Source organism: Mastomys coucha, unplaced genomic scaffold, assembly GCF_008632895.1.
Source record: "Mastomys coucha isolate ucsf_1 unplaced genomic scaffold, UCSF_Mcou_1 pScaffold13, whole genome shotgun sequence".
Classification (NCBI taxonomy): domain Eukaryota; kingdom Metazoa; phylum Chordata; class Mammalia; order Rodentia; family Muridae; genus Mastomys; species Mastomys coucha.
In genome coordinates, this window is record NW_022196895.1 from 78,444,757 (window position 1) to 78,466,096 (window position 21,340).

At 46.2% G+C, this 21,340-nt stretch overlaps 1 protein-coding gene across 5 annotated transcripts in view; it reads right to left on the reverse strand.

Moving 5' to 3' along the window:
* The window catches only part of Znf236 (zinc finger protein 236), a 98,170-nt gene that overhangs the window by 10,362 nt on the left and 66,468 nt on the right, over positions 1-21,340 (reverse strand). For 4 of the 5 annotated variants that reach the window (XM_031366156.1, XM_031366157.1, XM_031366160.1 and 1 more), the window contains 8 exons: positions 18,946-19,228; positions 17,717-17,820; positions 15,835-16,200; positions 15,077-15,222; positions 14,744-14,984; positions 14,110-14,289; positions 4,404-4,591; positions 2,669-2,800 (listed from right to left, as the gene is read on the reverse strand). In XM_031366156.1, coding sequence (XP_031222016.1) covers positions 2,669-2,800; positions 4,404-4,591; positions 14,110-14,289; positions 14,744-14,984; positions 15,077-15,222; positions 15,835-16,200; positions 17,717-17,820; positions 18,946-19,228 — 1,640 coding nt within the window. Of the gene's footprint in view, positions 1-2,668; positions 2,801-4,403; positions 4,592-5,706; positions 5,789-14,109; positions 14,290-14,743; positions 14,985-15,076; positions 15,223-15,834; positions 16,201-17,716; positions 17,821-18,945; positions 19,229-21,340 lie in introns of those variants that run through there. The other variant, XM_031366161.1, reaches the window with a different exon arrangement.

A 21,340-nucleotide genomic window follows, 5' to 3' on the forward strand; every position in this document is an offset into this window, starting at 1 on the left:
AAAAAAAAAAAAAAAAAAGAAACGGGAGAAATGATCAGCACTGTATTTCATCTAATAAATGCAAAGTGTGATGAAAAAAAAAAAGAAAAAGAAAAGGAGAAAAGATACTAAAGGAATGGTGTCATGCAGTCCTTATGTCAGTGAAAAAAAACCACAAACATATTGAGGCACTGACATAAAATGCACCCCGTGTCAATGAAAAGGGTTTGAAAACCCTGGAATAAATGATATTAGTGTTGTTCTGCAGCAACAGATAAAAGACTGTGGTGAGAGAGAAAATGACTCGCAGGGCTGTCCTCATACTTCAGCGTCTGGAGAAGGGTCAAGCTCAGGAACAACAACAAGCACCAGCTTTTTCTCCACAGGAAGCAATATGAACAGTGAAGAAATGCCCATGGCTGCAGTGCAGGACCACACTAGCTGATCCTAAACTGACTCGTGTGAAGTTGGCACCATGCCAGGCTTCCTGACCCTTGGGCAGAGAGGATGATGGAAGTGAGCTACTGGCATCTTGTAAAGGCAGGTAGGCTGGTAAGAAAGCCATATGTGGCTTATAGGACAGACACACAGACAGATTTATACAGAGAGTATATGCTGTTCCAGTATGGATTTCTCTCCAAATGAGCCATGAAGAAACAGAGAAAAGCTCTTGTTCAAGGATTTGACCACGGGACAGCAAGACCCTACCTATCAATCCTGTAACAGTCACTGCCTGCTCAAGGTGTGCTCTGCCAGGCCTGGACAGAGATCCCTTCCACACGCTGCTGCTGTGACCTATGGGTGAGGGGTCTCAACCATCGCTCTTTTTAAAGCAAGCTTCAAACCAGTGTTGGACTTGACTGCTCACCGGCTGGCTCAGTGTGTACACACAGAGGTACACACTGGCCTCAGCACTTTCTCAGTCTCCTGCCAAGGCATAAGGGCACATGGCAGCAAACAGACGACACTTGGGGCCTAGAGGCCTCATGGCATGGATAGGGCTCAAACACTGACAAGTGGCAGGGCGGGCAGAGCCCGGTAGAGAACACCTAAGAAAATGGCTCCTAACTGCTCACTTGTACAAATTTATTGCCCCTCTCCCTCATTTGTGCACTTAATATTTTAAATTCTCAAAAAAAGAATTGCAAGCTAGATCAAGTTTTTGTTATTTAGATCACTTCATTAGTACTTACTACTCAAATGGAGTAGAGAAACTTTAAATTAATTTTAATATAAGGGTTTCTATGGCACTGGAGCTATATAAAACTGAACCCTGAGAAAGTCACAGCTCAAAGGACAGTAGTTTACTAGTCACATAAACAAGGAGTGGTGACGGACGGGTACCTTGATATTGGAGCAGTTTACTAGTCACATAAACAAGGAGTGGTGACGGGTACCTTGATATTGGAGCAGTTTACTAGTCACATAAACAAGGAGTGGTGATAGGTGCCTTGATATTGGTAGTAGGTTAGAATTAGGAAACTCGGGTGACTAGACGAGTCACACAGAGACTGGACACTGACCACGGAATCGACTGTCGCTAGTACCCAGGGACATGGCGAGCAGCTGAGGACTGGGGCTGAGACCTGCAGTATGCCATAAGGAAAGGATTCCTGGGGCAGGGCCTCTAAGCCCTGGGGGATCAGGCAGGGTGCACTCTGAGAGTGACATCCTCAACCATGCCAGGTAGCCTGCTAACTGTCATGTGTGGTGAATAGCTGACTTTGTTAGCCTGGGGCCCTGGGCTCCCTCTATCCTGTTGACCCAGGGGTGAGCGCAGCCGGTTGGTCACTAAGCTAGTGAGAGGGATGGACAGGGCTGTTCCATAGCTACTTGCCCCACTCCAACACTGGGCGTGTACTGTCAGACCACTGCTCGGACAACTGGTCCTGCCTGGGACCCTGCACTGAGGTGCACAGGCTAGCCTGAGTGTTAGCTATGAGGACTTCCCTGCTCCTTCCTTCTGCTGCGCCTACTCTGTACCAGAAATCAATATGGTTACACCATCTTCCTCTGTCCTGTGAGTCTCTGCAGTGGGTACTGTAGTGTGGCACAGATGAATTATAGTTACACGCAGAGATGGAGCTGCAAGCTCTGCTCGCTGAAACAGAATCAGGGACCGCCTTGGCATTGCTGCCATTTAACCTCTTTATGAAAAAACTAAGTCCCTATCCTTCTGGACAGCTAGTAAGCCATCTCATTTCCTAGCAAGATGCAGACAAAGTGTAAAGCTTCCCCGAAGTCAGCAGTCAACAATGATCTATTCTTTAGTTCTGACTCACTAACGTATTAGAGAACATTTATACTTGTCTATGTTCAGACAATCATTTACTACAATTTTGGTTCCTAAGACATGTGCATGCATGCTATTGGCAGCGATAAGCGAAACAAGAGATGCTTCGAGAAAATGTATCAAAGGAATTAGTAAGTACACGTGAAAACATAGACTGAGCGGAGGCAGAGAGCAGACACCGACTTGAAAGCACATCAGCTCACCATTGGCCACACCCACCACTGACCGAAATCTGAAGCCACCATTTGCCAAGCCCACGAGACCCACAGAGTTTAGTACCTCTGCTCTGGGTCTGTCTGGGACCACACTTTAGAGGCTGATCCATTCACTAGGGCCACCCCACATGGCTCTCTCTCACTGTTCCTGGCACTGAGTGTGAGCTGTGCGGGAACATACCTGGTAAGCTATTTCATCTCCAGCAGCAGAGGAGGACTGTGGGGTGTGGCTCACTAATATGACCTGCGGTGAGCCTGCTGCACCTTGGCCTGAGAGGGAGGGCTCCGTGAGCAACGCTGGGAACTGCTGACCCTGGCAAAAGATAATTACTGTTTTACAAGCTTTCACATTATCAAGCCATGACATTTTTTAAAAAGACCTTTCAGGGTTGGTAATGTGGCTCAGTGGGTAATGGCATCTGCTACCAAGTCTAACAGCCTAAGTTTGACCCATACAGTAGAAGGAGATAACTGACATCCACAAGAATGCCACACAGAAGCCTAAATACATGAGCGTGCGCGTGTGAGCGTGCACACACACACACACACACACACACACACACACAAAAATGTAATTAAAAGAAAAACCTTCCATGGCACAATCACTTTGAACAACACTGTCCGCCATGTGACTCACAGTCACAGAGAAACGAAATGCAGGTCCACTTGATACCAGGCAGAAGGTCTTACAGCAACCTAGAAGTGGGAACTGCTGCCTATGGAGATGGACTACGGGGCATTCATGCAAAGGAGTGATATTGTGACCTAACCACATAAGGAAATATCTTTCAGCAATAAAAAGGATGAAGTAGGTGCATGGTATATAACATGGGTGCACCCTGGAAGCCCATCCAAGTAAGGAGGGCCATTCACAAAGGACCCCAAGATGTTTGACTACACTCACATAAAGCAAACAGAACAGACAAACCTACCGAGAAAGGGCAATGGTTGCAGAGGTTCAATTGTTAGCTGCATCTACAGTCACCCAGCAGACAAACCCCTAGACCCTTCTGTGAGGAACTTCCTAGACTACATTATTTGACGAGGGAAAATTCACCTTAAACGTACGTGACACATCCCACTGGACTGAATTAAAACAAGGAAGAAAGATGTGCACTAGGACGCTTGTCCCTCTGCTTCCTGACTGGGCTGTAATGTGATCAAGATGAGGAGGTGACATGGAGCTGGACCCCGGTAGGTGGCAGCTGTGGGGGTCTGAATGAGAGTGGCCCCGAAAGCAGGCATATGTATTTGAAGGTTTGGTTCCCAGTTGGTAAACTATTTAGGAAGGATCAGGAAGTGTGGCCTTGTTAGAAGTTAGTCATTGGGGGTGGTGTGGAGTGGGCCTTAAGGTTTTAACAGTCAAGCTGAGCAGTGGTGGCACACGCCTTTAATCCCAGCACTTGAGAGGCAGAGGCAGGTGGATTTCTGAATTCGAGGCCAGCCTGGTCTACAGAGAGAGTTCAGGGCAGCCAGGGCGACACAGAGAAACCCTGTCTTGAAAAACAAAACAAAACAAAACAAAAGGTTTTAAAAGCCTAGGCCAGGCCCAGGGCTATGCTTGGCGCACTCTGCCTGCTGCCTGGGATTCAGGACGTAAGCTTTTGGCTACTATTCCAGCGCCACACCTGCCTCCTTGCTGCCACGCTCCCTGCCATGAGAGACAGAGCCTCTGACACTGTAGGCAAGCCTTCACCTAAATGCTTTCTTTTCTAAGCTGCTTTGGTTATGGTGTCTCTTCATAACAACAGAAAGGTTAATAAGATAGCGACTAGTTCAGTTTAAACTAGTTCAGAATTTCTCCTTTTGACATTTAACATATTATTTTAATGAGAATACAAAACTATTTATTTAACTAAAGGACAAACTGATGAAACCTTTTCAGAGGGTCCTAGAAGTTCTCTATAGTCACTTACCTGAGAGGTGATGTTCAGTGTAACCGTATCTAGCCCTCCAGACAGCATGCCCTGAGTATCAGCCAGGGTCAGCGTGACACTGGCATCAGGACCCACTCCTGATGAAGACATGACGAGGTTCTGGGCTGAAATGGCGGATGGTGACATCGGTGCTGTGGAAGGCAGGCTCCCACTCGAAGGATTAAGTTCTACAGAAGAAAGAAAACAAATAATCAGTAGTAAGCTGGGACACCCTGTCCTAGGGCCTGGGAGGAAGAGTCTGAAAAGGATCATCTGAAGCCACTGGCAGCAATCCTCTGGCACCACAGTAAGGAAATCACAAATCTTTGATGCAGGTTTCTAAGTATACACAAGACAGCACACCCTGCTTCTTCAGCATGACCCTGCAGGGTGTCCAACCTTCTGACTCTACAGAGTACCATCATCCCCTACAGACCTCATGCTTAAGAACCACGCAATTGAGTTTACAAAAAGGAAAAAAAAATCAGGTTTTAAGTAAATTCACAAGTTTGTGTTGGTCTACATTCAAAGTTATCCTGTGCCACATATAATTTTGCAAATTAGAAATCCCTGACAGAAAAAATCCAAAAGATTGTATATATGTCTCTGGCCCTTATCACTCCTAGCACTGTAGAAAGAAAACTCGGCAAAGATTTCTAGGACCACAGACTACAGAAGAAACAAACCAGGTGGGAACCATGAAGCAACTAATTATAAAGTTGACTGGACTCTCTTGCTACTTCCTCAGCTTAAGGTCTACTTATTCTAAAACACAAACTGTCAAGAAAACCCTCACACTAACACACCCAGCACGACACCTGTGCCTTCTTCTGATCCACCAAAACCTTCAACTGCTTTCCCAAGCAGCCAATGCTGAGAGGAAAAAGACATCCAGAGCAGACTAAGCAAAGCAGGCAAGCCCTTCTTCAGAAGCACTCTCTGTGCCCTCCTGGCAAGTGAGATGAGCTACACAGGATTATCTGCAGCCTTCAAGGGTGCCAGCATTGAGCATACATGCACAGCCAGGTCTACCTACACGCCCTCTCAACTCTGCACCCTTAACCTGCACACATATGCTCATCATCCTGGGGACCTGCACACATGTGCTCATCATCCTGGGGTAGCCCAGCAACAGGTACCGAGGACCCTAAAGAAACACTGAAGCTGAGGTCCTAAAACCATGTCCTTATAACCTGTAAGGAAGAAAGCAGGCTCCTGCCAACACCTCTGTGACCTGTGTGACAGACAGCAATCCAGAGCCTCTGCTAGGAGTCAAGGCCAACAGGAAAGCCAGGCTACTTACTTGTAAGTGGAGCTCTCCAAATACAAGGCCTCCATAGATCCACACTCGTGGAGTCCCCCAATGTGCTGCACAGACCTGGAACCTTCAAAAGCAGTATAACCATTAGGAGGCTAGGATCGTGTGCAGAGAAGCAGCCGCTGGGGCTCCCTCCCACCTGCTCCCATCTTGCACAGTGCTAATGCATCAGAGAGGAGATGGAGGAGGTCGTCTCATGCACCAGCACTCCAGCTACCAAGCTCTCACCAGCAGCACTCCTGTGCTACTCCACAGATCCGTGCTCATGCACAGATGAACAGAAATGGAAGAAAAGGAAGGTCCTTGAGGACAGGCGGGGCGAGGGTCAGTGACACAGAGTCACTGCCTCAGAGTCCAGGCGGGGTCATTCTCGGAAATGAGCAAAATGAAGCTGGCACTGCTGCTTTCTCCTAGGGAGTCCAGAAGTCACCCTCACTCTGCCTGCTGGGGGAGAAGAACCTATGGGCTTCTCCCACCCACTAGGAACACCTCACTTGCTAGTGATGATCACAGACACAAGTTCCAGCCCAGCACAAGAAATCTAACGAGGAAAATGAAAGTGCACTTGTTCAGGAACAGCTTAGATGGTGCCACAGTTCATATTCAACGCTGACAAATCACTCAACAATGCCTGCCCAGAAGCGCTACCCTGAGTACAGCAGGAAGGACACAAAGCTTCAACAGGAAAGCAGAGACTTTTTTCTTAAGCATACAATTGGGGATGAGCTATAAACAGTTCCTGGTTATTATCTGTTAAAAATCTCAAGAACATGCAAATACAGTTTAATACTTGAGTAAGAATCAGATTCTATTTCCTACTTACTTTTTCTAAGACAGCTGGTCCTCCAGGACACAATTCAACATATTACTTTACTTTATGGTTATGATTATAAGTTACTTTAAGAGGTACTAAATAAGTCAGATGTGGTAGAACATGCTTATGATACCAGCATACAGGAGACCAAAGGAGGAAGCTCGAGAGTTCAAGGCTACACAGCTAGCCTGTGTTACCTAAGATCATGTTTACCAAAACAAAAAAACTAACAAAAAACGTGTTCTATGAAGGCATGCTTGTCAGTTGTTGGCCTTAATCCTCAGGTAAATGGAGTCCTAGTCATGGTACGTAACCCTAAGAGAACAGTGGTGGCCCTATACCTTGGCACTAACCAACATTTCTCTAATTAGATTTAAGATATACTCAACAAGAGGGAAGCCATGCCGGGTACTGGACACCTAGTTAACTACTCAGTGCTAGTTAAGTCATAGATCTTGTAGGAGAGCCTACATCCACCACTTTACTAAGCCAGCATAATCCTTACTAATGACCTAAGCACCAGTCCTTATACCCACAGGTAAGTGCAGGCCTCCCTGGTCATCAAGGAAACTTCTCAGCAACAGAAAACCACAACCAAGCACACTTGAGAGTTGTGGACAAAATACTTCCACAAACAAGGCTTGGGGAACACCGTGGACGAGAGGGAACGAAGACTGTAAGGGCTGGAGGGCCAGGGAGTTTGCTGTGAGCTGTGTCTATCAGTAATGTCAGAAGCTATGCCATAATGTCCACCAACATGACCCTAGACATAAGCTGAACAAGGACAACAAGAGGCAAGCCCAATGCACAGCAAACCCCACGAGGCCTACACAAAGATCTGAGGCAGCTAGGCATGCTGAGAGGAGGAGAGTGGCCTAACCCCACAAGGCCTACACAAAGATCTGAGGCAGCTAGGCATGCTGAGAGGAGGAGAGTGGCCTAACCCCACGAGGCCTACAACATGATCTGAGGCAGCTAGGCATGCTGAGAGGAGGAGAGCCTTCTACAGGGAACGAAACCCAATCACTTCTCCAATAAAGATGGTCAGCCTGAAAATACAGTGACCTTGTGAAGGCTGCTTGGGTTATAACAAGAGATACCGATGTACACACAGATGATTGCGCATGGGACAGTTACAGAGCACAGCGGGGAGGTCTCGGGGAAGGACAGGGAATAATGACGCAAGTATGTACTCACTCTCAAACATAACAGAAGAATGATAATAAAGCAGACACTGCTTTAAATATGCTGAGTAAGGTCTTAACTTCTAAGAAAGTACTGTAATTTTATAAAACTTCAGAAGTGGCTTGAAAAATGGGCAAGTGTTTACCTCTGTTGTCAAAGTTGGGAAGTTTTGTTTTAGAACTGTTGGGAAATAATAGATTATTCTCAAATCTCCAGGAAACTAACGCTACAAGACCCTCATCCAGTATTAGCAAACAACTATCTTTACTTTCAGTAAAAACAGAACTGGCTGGCCTGGAACTCACTCTGTAGACCAGGCTGGCCTTGAATTCACTCTGTAGTCCAGGCTGGCCTCGAACTCAGAGATCTGCCTGCTTCTGCCTCCGGGTGCTGAAACCAAGGGTGTGTGCCTGAGCCTGGCAATATGCAGTACAGACAGAAGTCCTCAGAAAGCTGCCTTCTTCAGGTATGCCTGTCTTCTAGGGCTGAGAGGGCCATAGCCCAGGGCAAAAGTGTAAAGCAGGACAGAATTCTCTAACTGTAAACAGTGGTCAGTTTATAGCTTCTGACTCCATTCTGAGGAGGGCTGCAGCCCGTGGGTGGACCCAAAACTTTACCACCTGTCAGGACACACCCAACACAGACTGATCAACGATTTATACCTGGAGTAGAAAGTGAGCTACTCTATAAATTTACTGGGTGAATTGAAGCCTTATGGGTACATAGGTATCTTAAAATACTAGCAGGGAAACCAGGCACGAGAACGTGTGGGAACAACAACCCAAAGGGGTCTAATTCTCACCTGGACCCCATAAAGTCATAGACAGCTAACTATGATGGCATGGCCTCCCAGCAACCAGTCATCAGACAGACACTCAGTGTATATGTCAAGGATCAACAAGCAGGGGCCTACTCAACTCTCTGTAGACTTTCAGGTTGGTTTGGTACCTGCATTAGGTAGCTCTATGTCACCTGACACAAGTTAGAGGCATCTGAGAGGAGGGAGCCTCCATAGCACCCAGCTGTAGGCAAGCATGAGGGGCATTTTCTTAATTAGTGATGGATGGGGGGGGGGCTAGCCCACTGTGGGTGGGGTCATTCCTAGGATGGTGTCTTGAGTTCTAGAAGGAAGCAGGCTGAGGAAGCCATGGGCAGCAAGCCAGTAAGCAGCGCCCTCCATGGCCTGCCAGCTCCTGCCCTGTCTGTGATCCTGCCCTCACTTCCTTTGACAATGAACTGTTATGTCAAAGCCAAACAAACCCTTTCCTCCCTGAGGCTCTTTGGTCAAGGTGTCTCCTCACAGCAACAGTAACCCTGACTAAGACAGTACACCACTGCTGAAGGTGGCTTATTCAACTGTCTGCCTGTTCATTTGGATCTGGACCTCAACTCACTATTTTCTGCTCTCAAAAGCTGGGTCAGCCTTTTGCCTCACATCTGGAATAACGAGTGTCAAACCATGACTCTAGCAGCTGAGCCTTTTGGCATTCGTTTGGTCTATTATCTTATCAATACAGACTCTTTCTCAGCCTACTGCTGAGACTTCTAACTTCTGCAGCCTCTGTACTAGCTTGTGTTAATCATGCTGGAAGCCACATATATGCCTGTACAGATACATTTACTGTATGCTTTGTGATATGGTAATATTAGTGATTAAGACTTAAGTAAAAACCTACACTCATCTAATCCAGGATACCAGGCAGGACTTTGTGACAACGTGCTGTCACTAAAATGGTATTGTGTACTTGTGTATTATGTCTCCAAATGTATTTGGTATTTGTGTATTTATGTATCTGTTGTTATTTTTAAAATTCTGAAATTGCTGGGCAGAGGTGGCACATGTCTTTAATCCCAGCACTTGGAAGGCAGAAGCTGGCAGATCTCTGAGTTCAAGGCCACCCTTGTCTACACAGCAAGTTCCTGGACAGCTAGAGCTACACAGAGAAACCCTGTCTCAAAAACAAAAACACTATAAATAAAATTCTGAAATTGTGGAAAGAAACAAAGCGTTCACTGTTTCTGGCACAGTCATCGTGACACTGAGCCTCAGCGTATTAGAATTACAGACACACCACAATGCCCAGACCCCAAATGCAGTCTAGTTCCTGAAATGGAACCTAAGGGTTCTTTAGAAAGTCAGCTGGATAGTGTTTGCTGTGACGAACACATGAAGGAAAGTTTTGCTGAAGTAGACACAGGAGACAGGATGTTCTGCTAAAGCAAGCATGTGAAAGAACACATGATAAAAGGATTTTTTGCTAACGACACACATGTATTGGTCCACCTTACATTGAGTAGTTGAGCTGCATTTGTTGGGAAGCCAAATGTTGTTGAAGCCAAAAAACTTCTGGTGCTATACTACAGTTTCCTTCTGCTTCATTTCTGTTTGGCAGAGTGATGTCAACTGAGACAGACAGGCATGCTAAGGCAAGACACATGTTGAGATGACATGTGGAAAACACATGATGTTTGGAAGAATACAAAAAGGACTTGATGGACAGTGCTTGAGGCTGAGCTTGGCTTGCTTAGAGAGCTAGCTGTGCAACGCTTATGAGCCTCACATCTTCGTTCATCTTCACTTCCCTGAGAGAGGCACAGCTGAGACTAAGGCCTGGCTGTCTCTGCTAAATAGACACTACTAAATAACCACCACTGCTGATTCATGTTTGCTGTCCCGACTCTACCAAACGGGACTGCTGGTGTACTGTGGCATGTCTGCAAATGGACTGAGCTGTCGCTGCTGACCTGTGAACTGAACTGCCAATTTCCAGACACCACAGGCAGGGGTTTGCTGAAGGAACCATTTCTAAACAGGTCCACTTCCCCAACATCCTTTCTTTCCCACTACCTCTAGTAGGTGGTGGGCTACAAGGGAAGTTAAAGTGCTTAAAAACCACCATTAAGAAGTTCTGAAAAAAATTAAAGTTATAAGTGCCTCCATTTATGAAATTCTAGCTAGCTCTTTACCTAGATATTATACTGTCTGTCACAGTTATTATAGATATTCTAATGTCCATGGCCACATGCCTGCCTAGTTTGTACCACAATGCTGCTACTACCACTTTCAGACAAGTCACTGGTCACAGGTACCAACAAGCTTCCAGACTCCGCAGCGCAAAGCATCCAGGTGCTGCCTGCTTCCTGCCAGTATCTTCCCACTGCTCCCCAGCATGCCTGTTCCTAAAGGAACATCTACACTGGTTCAAAATCTGCCCAACTTAAATAACATTTTGTTCACCACATATCATACTGTGCATTATACCAAGCAAGTGACAATGTGTATATGGCATTGAGATGCTTTCAACAAGTGGCATGCAAAACTCTGAGTAACCAACCAGAAATTGTCTCACACAACAAACCTTTTAAGTTAAAAAAAAAAAAGCTTAATGTTATGAACTGCTACTCTTTTACAATACCCATGTATGAACTGCTACTCTTTTACAACACCCATGTATGAACTGCTACTCTTTTACAACACCCATAAGCGATATTGTAAGAATATGGCCAAGTAGAGAGAAAATAGGAAATACAAAAGCAAAGAACTTGACTTCTAAGCTATAAGCAAGAATTCTATGTATGTTTTTAATTAAGGCCTAGTACATATCTAACACTAAGAGCACTCAAAAAAAAACATGTTCTCAATAAAACAGCTCTTTACCACAGCCCTGATCAAAACAGCTTTCTTAAAATACCCTTCGATATTCCTAACTTTCAAACTCAAATGTATAATAAAGAGGAGGGTTCGTGACTCATGAAACCCAATGTTCATGTGCATTGTTATGCAGCTACTGAAAGTCATGGCACGTCTTTCAAAAATAAAAACCCTCCTTATTACTAAACTTTTACTTTTTAATTTCCTTATTCATAAGCTTTATCTCAGTTCCACTCTTAATTTTCCTGGAAATCTCACTGAAACTAAAACCCACAACCTTGGGCTGGCCTGGCAGTTTGCTGCAATTATTCCATGTGTTCCAAATGAAACTTGGATGCTTCTTCCTTCATACCAGGAAGCAAGCAGGATCTCTGGTGAAATGCTCTTGCTTGGAAAGTCATTGTTAGATAACACCTGGGCTGGGGTGCAGCTGCCTGCCCAGCACACCAACACCCTAGGTTTATTCCCTAGCACTGTGCATCCCAGAGGTGATGCTTTGAAGCAGAAATGCTCCCTTAGGCTCATGTGGTTTAATACTCTTCCCCATTGGGTCCACTGTAGGTACACAAAGGCTGTAGAGCCTTTAGAGGGTACAGCCTTGCTGAAGAAAGCAGGTCACCCCACACCAGGTCACTCTTCTGCTTCATCTGTGCAGATGAGAAGACCTCTCCTGCTCTACTGCTTGCTGCCATGCCTCACCTCTCACCATGGACTCTCCCTCCAGAACCATAAACCCACATAAACTTTTCCTTAGAAGCTGCCTTGGTCATGGTACTTTATCACAGCAACAACAAAAAGACCACTAGACTGTGCAAGTGCTGTGTGCCACTATACGTGCACGGTGCCGTGTGCCACTATACGTGCACGGTGCCGTGTGCCACTAGACTGTGCACGGTGCTGTGTGCCACTAGACTGTGCACGGTGCTGTGTGCCACTATACGTGCACGGTGCCGTGTGCCACTAGACTGTGCACGGTGCCGTGTGCCACTAGACTGTGCAGTGCTGTGTGCCACTAGACTGTGCACAGTGCTGTGTGCCACTAGACTGTGCAGTGCTGTGTGCCACTAGACTGTGCAGTGCTGTGTGCCACTATACGTGCACAGTGCCGTGTGCCACTAGACTGTGCAGTGCTGTGTGCCACTATACGTGCACAGTGCGTGTGCCACTAGACTGTGCACAGTGCTGTGTGCCACTATACGTGTACAGTGCTGTATGCCACTAGACTGCGCGCAGTGCTGTGTGCCACTATACGTGCACAGTGCTGTGTGCCACTAGACTGTGCACGGTGCTGTGTGCCACTAGACTGTGCACGGTGCCGTGTGCCACTAGACTGTGCACGGTGCCGTGTGCCACTAGACTGTGCCCGGTGCCGTGTGCCACTAGACTGTGCCCGGTGCCGTGTGCCACTAGACTGTGCACGGTGCCGTGTGCCACTAGACTGTGCACGGTGCCGTGTGCCACTAGACTGTGCGCGGTGCTGTGTGCCACTAGACTGTGCGGTGCTGTGTGCCACTAGACTGTGCACGGTGCCGTGTGCCACTAGACTGTGCGGTGCTGTGTGCCACTAGACTGTGCGGTGCTGTGTGCCACTAGACTGTGCGGTGCTGTGTGCCACTAGACTGTGCACAGTGCCGTGTGCCACTAGACTGTGCACGGTGCTGTGTGCTACTAGACTGTGCAGTGCCGTGTGCCACTAGACTGTGCGGTGCTGTGTGCCACTAGACTGTGCGGTGCTGTGTGCCACTAGACTGTGCACGGTGCTGTGTGCCACTAGACTGTGCACGGTGCTGTGTGCCACTATACGTGCACAGTGCTGTGTGCCACTATACATGCACAGTGCTGTGTGCTACTAGACTGTGCAGTGCTGTGTGCCACTAGACTGTGCGGTGCTGTGTGCCACTAGACTGTGCGGTGCTGTGTGTTACTAGACTGTGCGGTGCTGGGTGCCGACATTCAGCACTGAGCAGGCAAAAGGAGGATGATCAGAGATTCCACAGTGAGTTGGAGGCAGGCCTGGGCTACATGAAACACTGGCTTTTTGCTTTTATTTTTTAAAAAGACTTAATTAGTTTACATGAAGGACTGAAGGCTGCAGAGCAAGGAATCATGTGGACAAGATGTACCAGGCCCATGCTGCACAAGCCAGAGTACACCATGAGAGTGAGCCAGAGGAACAGGAGGTACAGCAAGGAGGGGCTGACATTTTTAGGCCAGTGGCTAACATTAAAGTTATTATTAAATAACATCTGGGATGGGGGTGTTAATGTTAAGTGTACTTTATTACAAATAGTATTCATCAATTTATTTATTGGTGTTTTCCAATGTCCTACTCTCTTTGTAACTCTCTACATAATCCTCATAGTGTTCTAACGATACAAGGGTAGGTGACACCGTGGAGGGTCTTGACAATTAATTCTTGTGCACAGCTCAAATGAGTGACACTTCTTTAGTATACAGAACAGGAATGAGAATCAGGAAGTTACCTGCTCTGGTCTCTGCTAAATAAAAATATATGGCAAAAGTAGCCAACTCTAAACATCAGTTACACCAACAACTCCACAGAACCAGAAGTCATGCAAGAACCCAGTTGTTTGCTTCTGATCCTAGATTTCACTAGATGTGAGCCTCCAGATAAACTAAGTACAATTTCTTTATGCAAAACCAGTGCTAAAAGAGACATATACAAAATGGCCTTAAGCTGTGGGCCAAAAGACATCTACAGTATGAACTTACTAACCAGAGATGGTCAGCGTGATTTCCTGTGGAGAGCCCGAGGAGGAGGAGGAGGTGGGGCCAGCGGCCTGGGCCAGGACCTGGCTGAGACTGGAGTTGTTGATGGTCAGGGTGATCTCATGCGGGCCCGTTGACGTGGACACGAGGCCTTGTGAAGTCATCACTTGAGTGAGGTCCTGTGTCCCTGCTCATCATGACAAAGCAGATAATTGAGACCTAATGCACACACTTTTCCACTTTACAGGAAAAGCTTCTTAGTTAACTCATTATTTTTAAAGAGCAAAGACCCATATAAGTTAGCAATCAATTCTAAATGATTTATCTGAAAGGATAAAACTTGCCCTAGAGTTCATAGGCTCTAGGTCTGATTCCCCGTGCACAAAAAAGAAAAGGGAAAGAACAAGGTAAGTGAGATGACGAAGTCACAGGCCGGTGACCAAAGCGCTCCAGTACCAGTAACATGGACATACTGAGCGGCCACCACTGGAACCAAGGCCACTGGAGGATTTTTGCTTCACTGGTAAGCTTTTTTTTACAAATAAATGAAAAAATATCACTCCACTGACCTAAAACCACACGTTACCATGAGCAACAAAATGAACTCCCAGGGTTTACAGTCCGAGAGCACCGGCACTTACCGCTGCTGCTGGTGGTCAGCACAGAGTCCTGTTCAGACAGGGGGCCAATGGTCAGATTGGCAGACGTCACTGTGGGCTGTAAGGACAGGCCTGAGATAGGTTGGATGACAACACTGGCTGGGACGGTGCTGTCTGATGTCTGAAGAGAAGAGTTCTGGGAGGCTGTGCCAGACTCCCCTGTGATTGGCTGAGCAAGCAGGCTGCCCTGCTGGAGTGTTTGCTGCAGAATGCTCGGATCGATCTGTAAGGCAACAGATTCTGGAGGTGAAGGCGCTCTGCTTCCATGTGGTTTAGACAATGTCAAAGCACAGAAGACCACAGCAGTCACCATACCTGCAGTGTGATATTGTTGATGCTGGAGGCATCGATTCCAGAAATCTGAACATTTGGTCCAACCAAGTTAGCAGCCAGCTGTAACTGGATACCTTCCAGAGTGGCCAGACTCCCATCAGTCAAAGACACTGTCAAGTCGCCACCGGCTGCTCAGAGAATGAGAAACAGAAGGACTTAGTACTGCCAGTGCTTTAAACCTCAAAGGATTCACTCATTCCAGAGATTTTAGAACACACAAATTTTACATGTTATGTTATGATACAGAATACAAATACTTTTACTACAGATATGTCTGTATTATCTGCCTGTAACAAAACAGCCACTGTAAAATAATCTTATCCATTTCAGCAGAAAAAAGATGAAAAAAAAACTAGTGACTAACCCACAGTTTAAGAGGCACAGAAGGAGAAGAGCCACAGGATGTCAAACAAGGGCAAGGACTGTGGCTCTTATAACTATACAAACCCAGTGGTGTCCATTTAATACCTTTTATGCATGTGTAAGTAGTAACAACAGGACGGCTCCACTCCATTAAAGCCATGAGATGCTAACTGGGAGGGAAGGGCGCTCAGACTCACTAAAGCGGCCCGCGCTAACACACACACACCCACACACCCACACTAAAGTGGCCTGCGCTAAAGCCGACCCCCCGACCCCCGCACTAAAGCGGCCCCACAGGATCCTTGCTGCCTTCCGAGGGAAAAGCTCAGAGTGTCTGGCCATGGAACTAGAGGAGAGGGCACATGTTGGTTTCCTACCTGAAACAGAGGCAGGAAGGATAGCCTGGCCCACCAGGCCTTGCTGAAGCATATTCTGATCAAATTGCCCTGTTAGAACAGAGTTGTTCATGATGAACACATTGGGGTCAGTAGACGGGGAGTTGAGAAGGTTCCCAGACTGGAGACTTTCTGATGAGCTTCGTGGGATAGGCTTCCTGGCCTTCTTTGGGTCCGATTTGTAATGAAACTGCATATGAGTCTTCCTTCGCCCAGAAGTACGGAAGCGCAGCTCACAATGAGGGCATTTGAAAGGCTTTGCTCCCGTGTGCAGACGCATGTGTACCTTCAAACTTCCCTTTGTGGAGAAGGCGTTGCTGCAGACATGACAGCTGAACAGCTTCTGGCCTAACAGAACAGCAGGAAGAATGAGCAGGAGCTAGTGACAACCTAAGGTCACAGACAGTATGGATACACTGCCCTGGCTTCAGACAACAAAGTACATTAGGCTCTTGACCAAGAATGCTATGACAACAGGAAAACAGCAGAAACCTGCTCACACACTATCTATAAGTAACCCTCTGAGACTCTGTGTCCTGCAATCAGCACATTCCACTTGGAAGAATGTGCACAGGGAACACCCTGCACCCACGGGCAGGCCCTGGGTCAGGTGTTATTATGTACGACCCCTTTGGATCTTTTCACAATCACCCACATAAAAGCTACCAAAGCACAAATGCCACTGCCAGTGACTGCCCTACAAGAACTCAGGATTAGACAGCTAGGAAGTAAGTATTGCTTTTTTGCCAGGACTGATCGGGCAGACTCAGAGGCTAGAGTGACTGTGATCCTATACTGCTCTAGGTCTGCAGAGGGAGAAAACGCACTACTTACATAACCTTACATACATACTTACCTTCCTACTTACATAACCTAAGCTGAACTGCCACCTCACTGAGGCTTTGCTAACTGCAAGGACCACCACCAGGCACCTAGCATGTCACCAGTGTACTAGACTTGGAAGCAAGCTGGGCACAGCTAGCGCATGCCCCCTCAGCAAGTTTATAGCACAACATAAGGGACAGACTCTGGGACCTGATGAAACAACAGGAAATTGGCTAAGAAACTCTGACTAGGTGAGTTCATCCCTGTCTAGTTGCCAATAATGATCCATCGGGAGAGAATGATAGAACTTCACATAAATGTATGAAAGTCCATCTGTAGATATTTGCTCAGTCTTACGATCTAAGCTTCTGGAATATGGAACTTGATAATGCTACCTAGTGGACAACAATAGCGATGTCTAACATTTCCTGGAGAGTTCCTTACACTCCTACACGCACACGTGCTTGCTTCCGGCTAGTCACGTCTTAGTACAAACACAACCCCCATGGAGCTGGGAGGACTGCTGCCATCTCATAGCACACAGGAACCTGTAGCTTGGAGAAGATGCCTTACAACTGCAGAACTCAAAGATAAAGATCTGTGCTTTTTAAATACAGCTGATTTTCAGATCCTCAAATGATGGGAAGAGGCAAGGAAACAAGACACCCTTCTCCCATTGATACCATTGTCCTCCTCACATAAAAAGAGAATATAATCTGGTAACTGTCAAGAGAATTTCCAAACATCAGCAAAATGAATCTCTTTGGCTCAAGTGAGACTAGCAGGGAACCTTGTGAAAGAAGAGCAGAAGGCTGAATAAGAACACCGATAATTTATAATTTGATTTTTGAGATTTTTACCCCTGCCCTGTTTGAAGAATTAAACTATTTTCCTTACATAGAAATAAAAAATAATAAATAAAACTTTTACATCTATATTTTCATGGTTCCTAATTTTGAGTTCTCTAGAATTTTGACACATTTGTGCAAAAAGCATGAAGACACACGTGAGGCACCTACAGTGCTGGGCCATTCCTTACCTGTATGGGTCTTCACGTGGCAATCTAGAGTAGACTTCACAGTAAAGCTCTTTCCACATTCATCACACTTATATGGCTTTTCTCCAGTATGGATTCTAACATGCCTGTTAGAAAAGCATTTCTAATTAAGGGATTTTATTTTTAACTACATATATATTTTGAACTTTTAAGCTTTGCTGCTTAACAAAATGCGCAGTCTACATACATGCGCTGTCTGAAGACTTACAGCTCTGCAGGTTACTAAGGTCCTTGATAAGCCTTCCCTGCTGGCTCCAGTGTCTCCTAGAGCCAAGCTTAGTGTCCTAACTGTAAGCTGGATAGTGGCATCTGCTGTGCTTTGTTTCTTCCCACTCTACACAGCCCTAGAGCTCCCCGCCTTCTGTTGAGTTCAGGTTCTATGATGATCTGAATAGGAATGGCCCATAGGGAATGGCACTTGTTGGAGTAGGTGTGCTTTCTTGAAGGAAGTAAGTCACTATGGGGGCAGGGTTTGAGGTCTCAGAAGCTCAAACCAGTTCATTCCCTGATCCTTGTGACCTGCATGTAGAACTCTCTCAGCTCCGTCTCTAGGACCATGCCTGCCAGTATGCTGCCATGCTTCCCACCATGATGACAATGAACTAAACCTCTGAAATTGTAAGCCAGCTCCATTTAATGTTGACTTTATAAGAGTGGTCATGGTCATGGTATCTGCTCACAGCAATGGACCCTCACTATGGCTTTATAAGAGTGGCCGTGGTCATGGTGTCTGCTCACAGCAATGGACCCTCACTATGGCTTTATAAGAGTGGTCGTGGTCATGGTGTCTGCTCACAGCAATGGACCCTCACTATGGCAGGGTCCCAGGTTCCTCAGCACTCCGCGACACTCCATCCTGCATGTCAATCACCAGTCAGCTGCTTGATTGTGATTCGCTGGTCGCTAGTCTGTCCTGTGTTCTCACCCTGATGCCCAGCCCTCTGTACAAGATATTTGCTGGTCTTCAATATCTGACCTAGACCGGCACTCTCTGTTCTTCAATTAAGTTGGCTCATTTTCTACTCCTATCACAATCATACAGAAAAATGTACAAGCAGTGTAGTTCCCATGACTGTCCTGCATGAGCTCACTACAAGTTGATGCAGGCTTAGAACCACATAGCCACAGGTAACTTCCCACACTAGAGTGAAAAACACTGAAGTACATGTTCAAATCTGCAAGAGCTGCAGAAAAGAGCGGGAGCGCCTCACCTCACCAGGTCACTGGGCTTCTTGAAGCTCTTAGGACAGTATGTGCAACAGTTGGCGTGCTTGGGCTCAGCCTCGAGCTCTGCCTGCTTATCCTTCATCTCACTGATACGGTCCTTTTCTGCAGCTGACTGCACCAGGACCTTCTCAGACACTGTAGCACTCTCCTGGGGCTGAATTTTGGCCAGCTGGGCTGTCTCCTCCTCTGTAAAAGTAATGACCTCAGGACGAGGCTTTCTTGATGCACCTCTGTCAGAATTTTCTTCATCTTCCTCCACACATGTGTCTATAAGAAAAAAGGTACAAAATCCACAATAAAAATCAAGCTTCAATACAAGAAAATGAAGCACGTAAGTTTAGAGTTAGTAAGTCACATTACAGGCAATGAACAGTTGCTTTCCAATTTGAGGCTATTAAGAACTCATCTGGCCAGAAAGAAGGAAGAAAAGCGAGAGAGGTACCAGAAGAGATCACTGTGGATAAAGGCCGGCTTCTGCTAGCTACAGGGCCAGCAGGAGTGTAACAAGCATCATAGCCCACAAAGCCAGACCTCACAGACTATACGACTATGGCCAAAACCGATTACTAGGTAAGTAAACCAAATGCTCAAAAACCAGAGGCCAACTTAATAAAATAACACAGGACGCTCAATTAAAGAGAATAAGCGGAGAGAAGAAAATTTAAAAATCACATGCGCGAGCACACACATACACATGTATGCACACACACCCACACACGCCCGCACATGCCCGCACACACCCACACAAATGTATCTTCTCATTATAGGGATAAATTCCAGCTTCTTGAGCAGACCAAACTACAATGAAACTATAAATAGCAATGGTGGTGCTGCATGCTTTTAATCCCAGCACTCAGGAGGCAGATGCAGTTGGATCTCTGTAAATTCAAGGCCAGCCTGGCTTTATAAGAGTGGCCGTGTAAGTTCCAGGACAGGCAAGGCTACACAGAGAAACCCTGTCTCAAAGAAAAAGAAAAACAAAACAAACAAAAACAAAAGAAAAAAATAATAACAACTAGGAAAAAAGCTGCCAGCAGCAACTGCAGCCATGAAGGTAAGAGAGTTACTGAGGTGAGAGTTCAGAGACTTCTGTCACACGGTTGCACTCCACATGTGCTGTGTGTATGACTAAAAACACAGAAAATATAAGAATAAAAAGCACAAGAGTAGAAAGTCGGGACTCATGACAGAAACATGTAAGCCCTACAGAAAGGGGAAGTAGTGAATAGTGTTAATTCCAATCAGTGAATGGGAGAACAACTGGACTGATATTCAGAAAACAGATGGAACAGATAGAAAACAGAAGGGAGGGAAGGAGATCAGTAATAAAGGACTGAGTCAGGAAACAATATCTACTCACAAAATTTCTAGAAAAAAGTGCACATAAAAGTTCATAATACATTTGTAAGGTCTGAAAGATTTAAGCAAACTATACACAGTGCCCCCACCAACACTGATGGTAAAACATGAAGATAATTGTGTTGGAATTTTAGATAACCGAACTATATGAAGATCTTCAATATAAAACAAGTCATGAAAAAAAATGTAGTAAAATTAGCAACATATACAGCAAGAATATAAGATGTCTCATGTGAGGTCATAGCTAACCATCCCAACTGAGAAGGAACTAGAATCCAGATCATAAATACTGGTGTGAGCAGAGCAAACAATGGATGGCTCTTCTCTGGCTAAGGGTGTGCATGGCAGGCAAACAAGACACATCGCAGTGTCTGACAGAGTGACGGGAACCCCACAAAGCAGTCCTAGCATTGACTCTGGGATCTATGCCTTCTTAACTGCTAAGAAGGCCTAGCACTGATCTTGAGCATATTCATGCTAGCTCAACAGTGGGCACTGCCCAAACTCCAGGTCTGAGGAGTACCATCTGGGCATCTGATAGACTTGCTTTTCATGGCTCACTACAGCTCATGGCAGACTGACTGCTGGAAACAAGGGCCACACTAAGCCCTACCAGATGGATCTACTTCTTAAAGCACAGAAGGCCAGAGCATTCAGAACTGTCTACTAAAGAAGCCTTTCGACACCCACGGCAAGGCTTCTTCAGTTTTGCAGTGGTTTAGTCAAACTGTGAAGGCTCCCTTGCAAACTCTAAGGCAAATGTACACGACTGTCATTGGACTGTAGCACAGGAGTGGTAGGTCCTACGGCCTGACCTGTACCCTCATCCATAGATGACTGCAAGCAAGTGACAGGATAGACAACTGGGAAGAAAGCAGGGAATTCCTCAGCAGATCTCATCTCTGAGAGGGCTGACCCAAAGGCCTTCCATGGCATGGATCTGACACACTGTTCAGCACCATTCAATAACATCACCAGCTACAACTCGAGCAAAAATCACACACACACACACACACACAC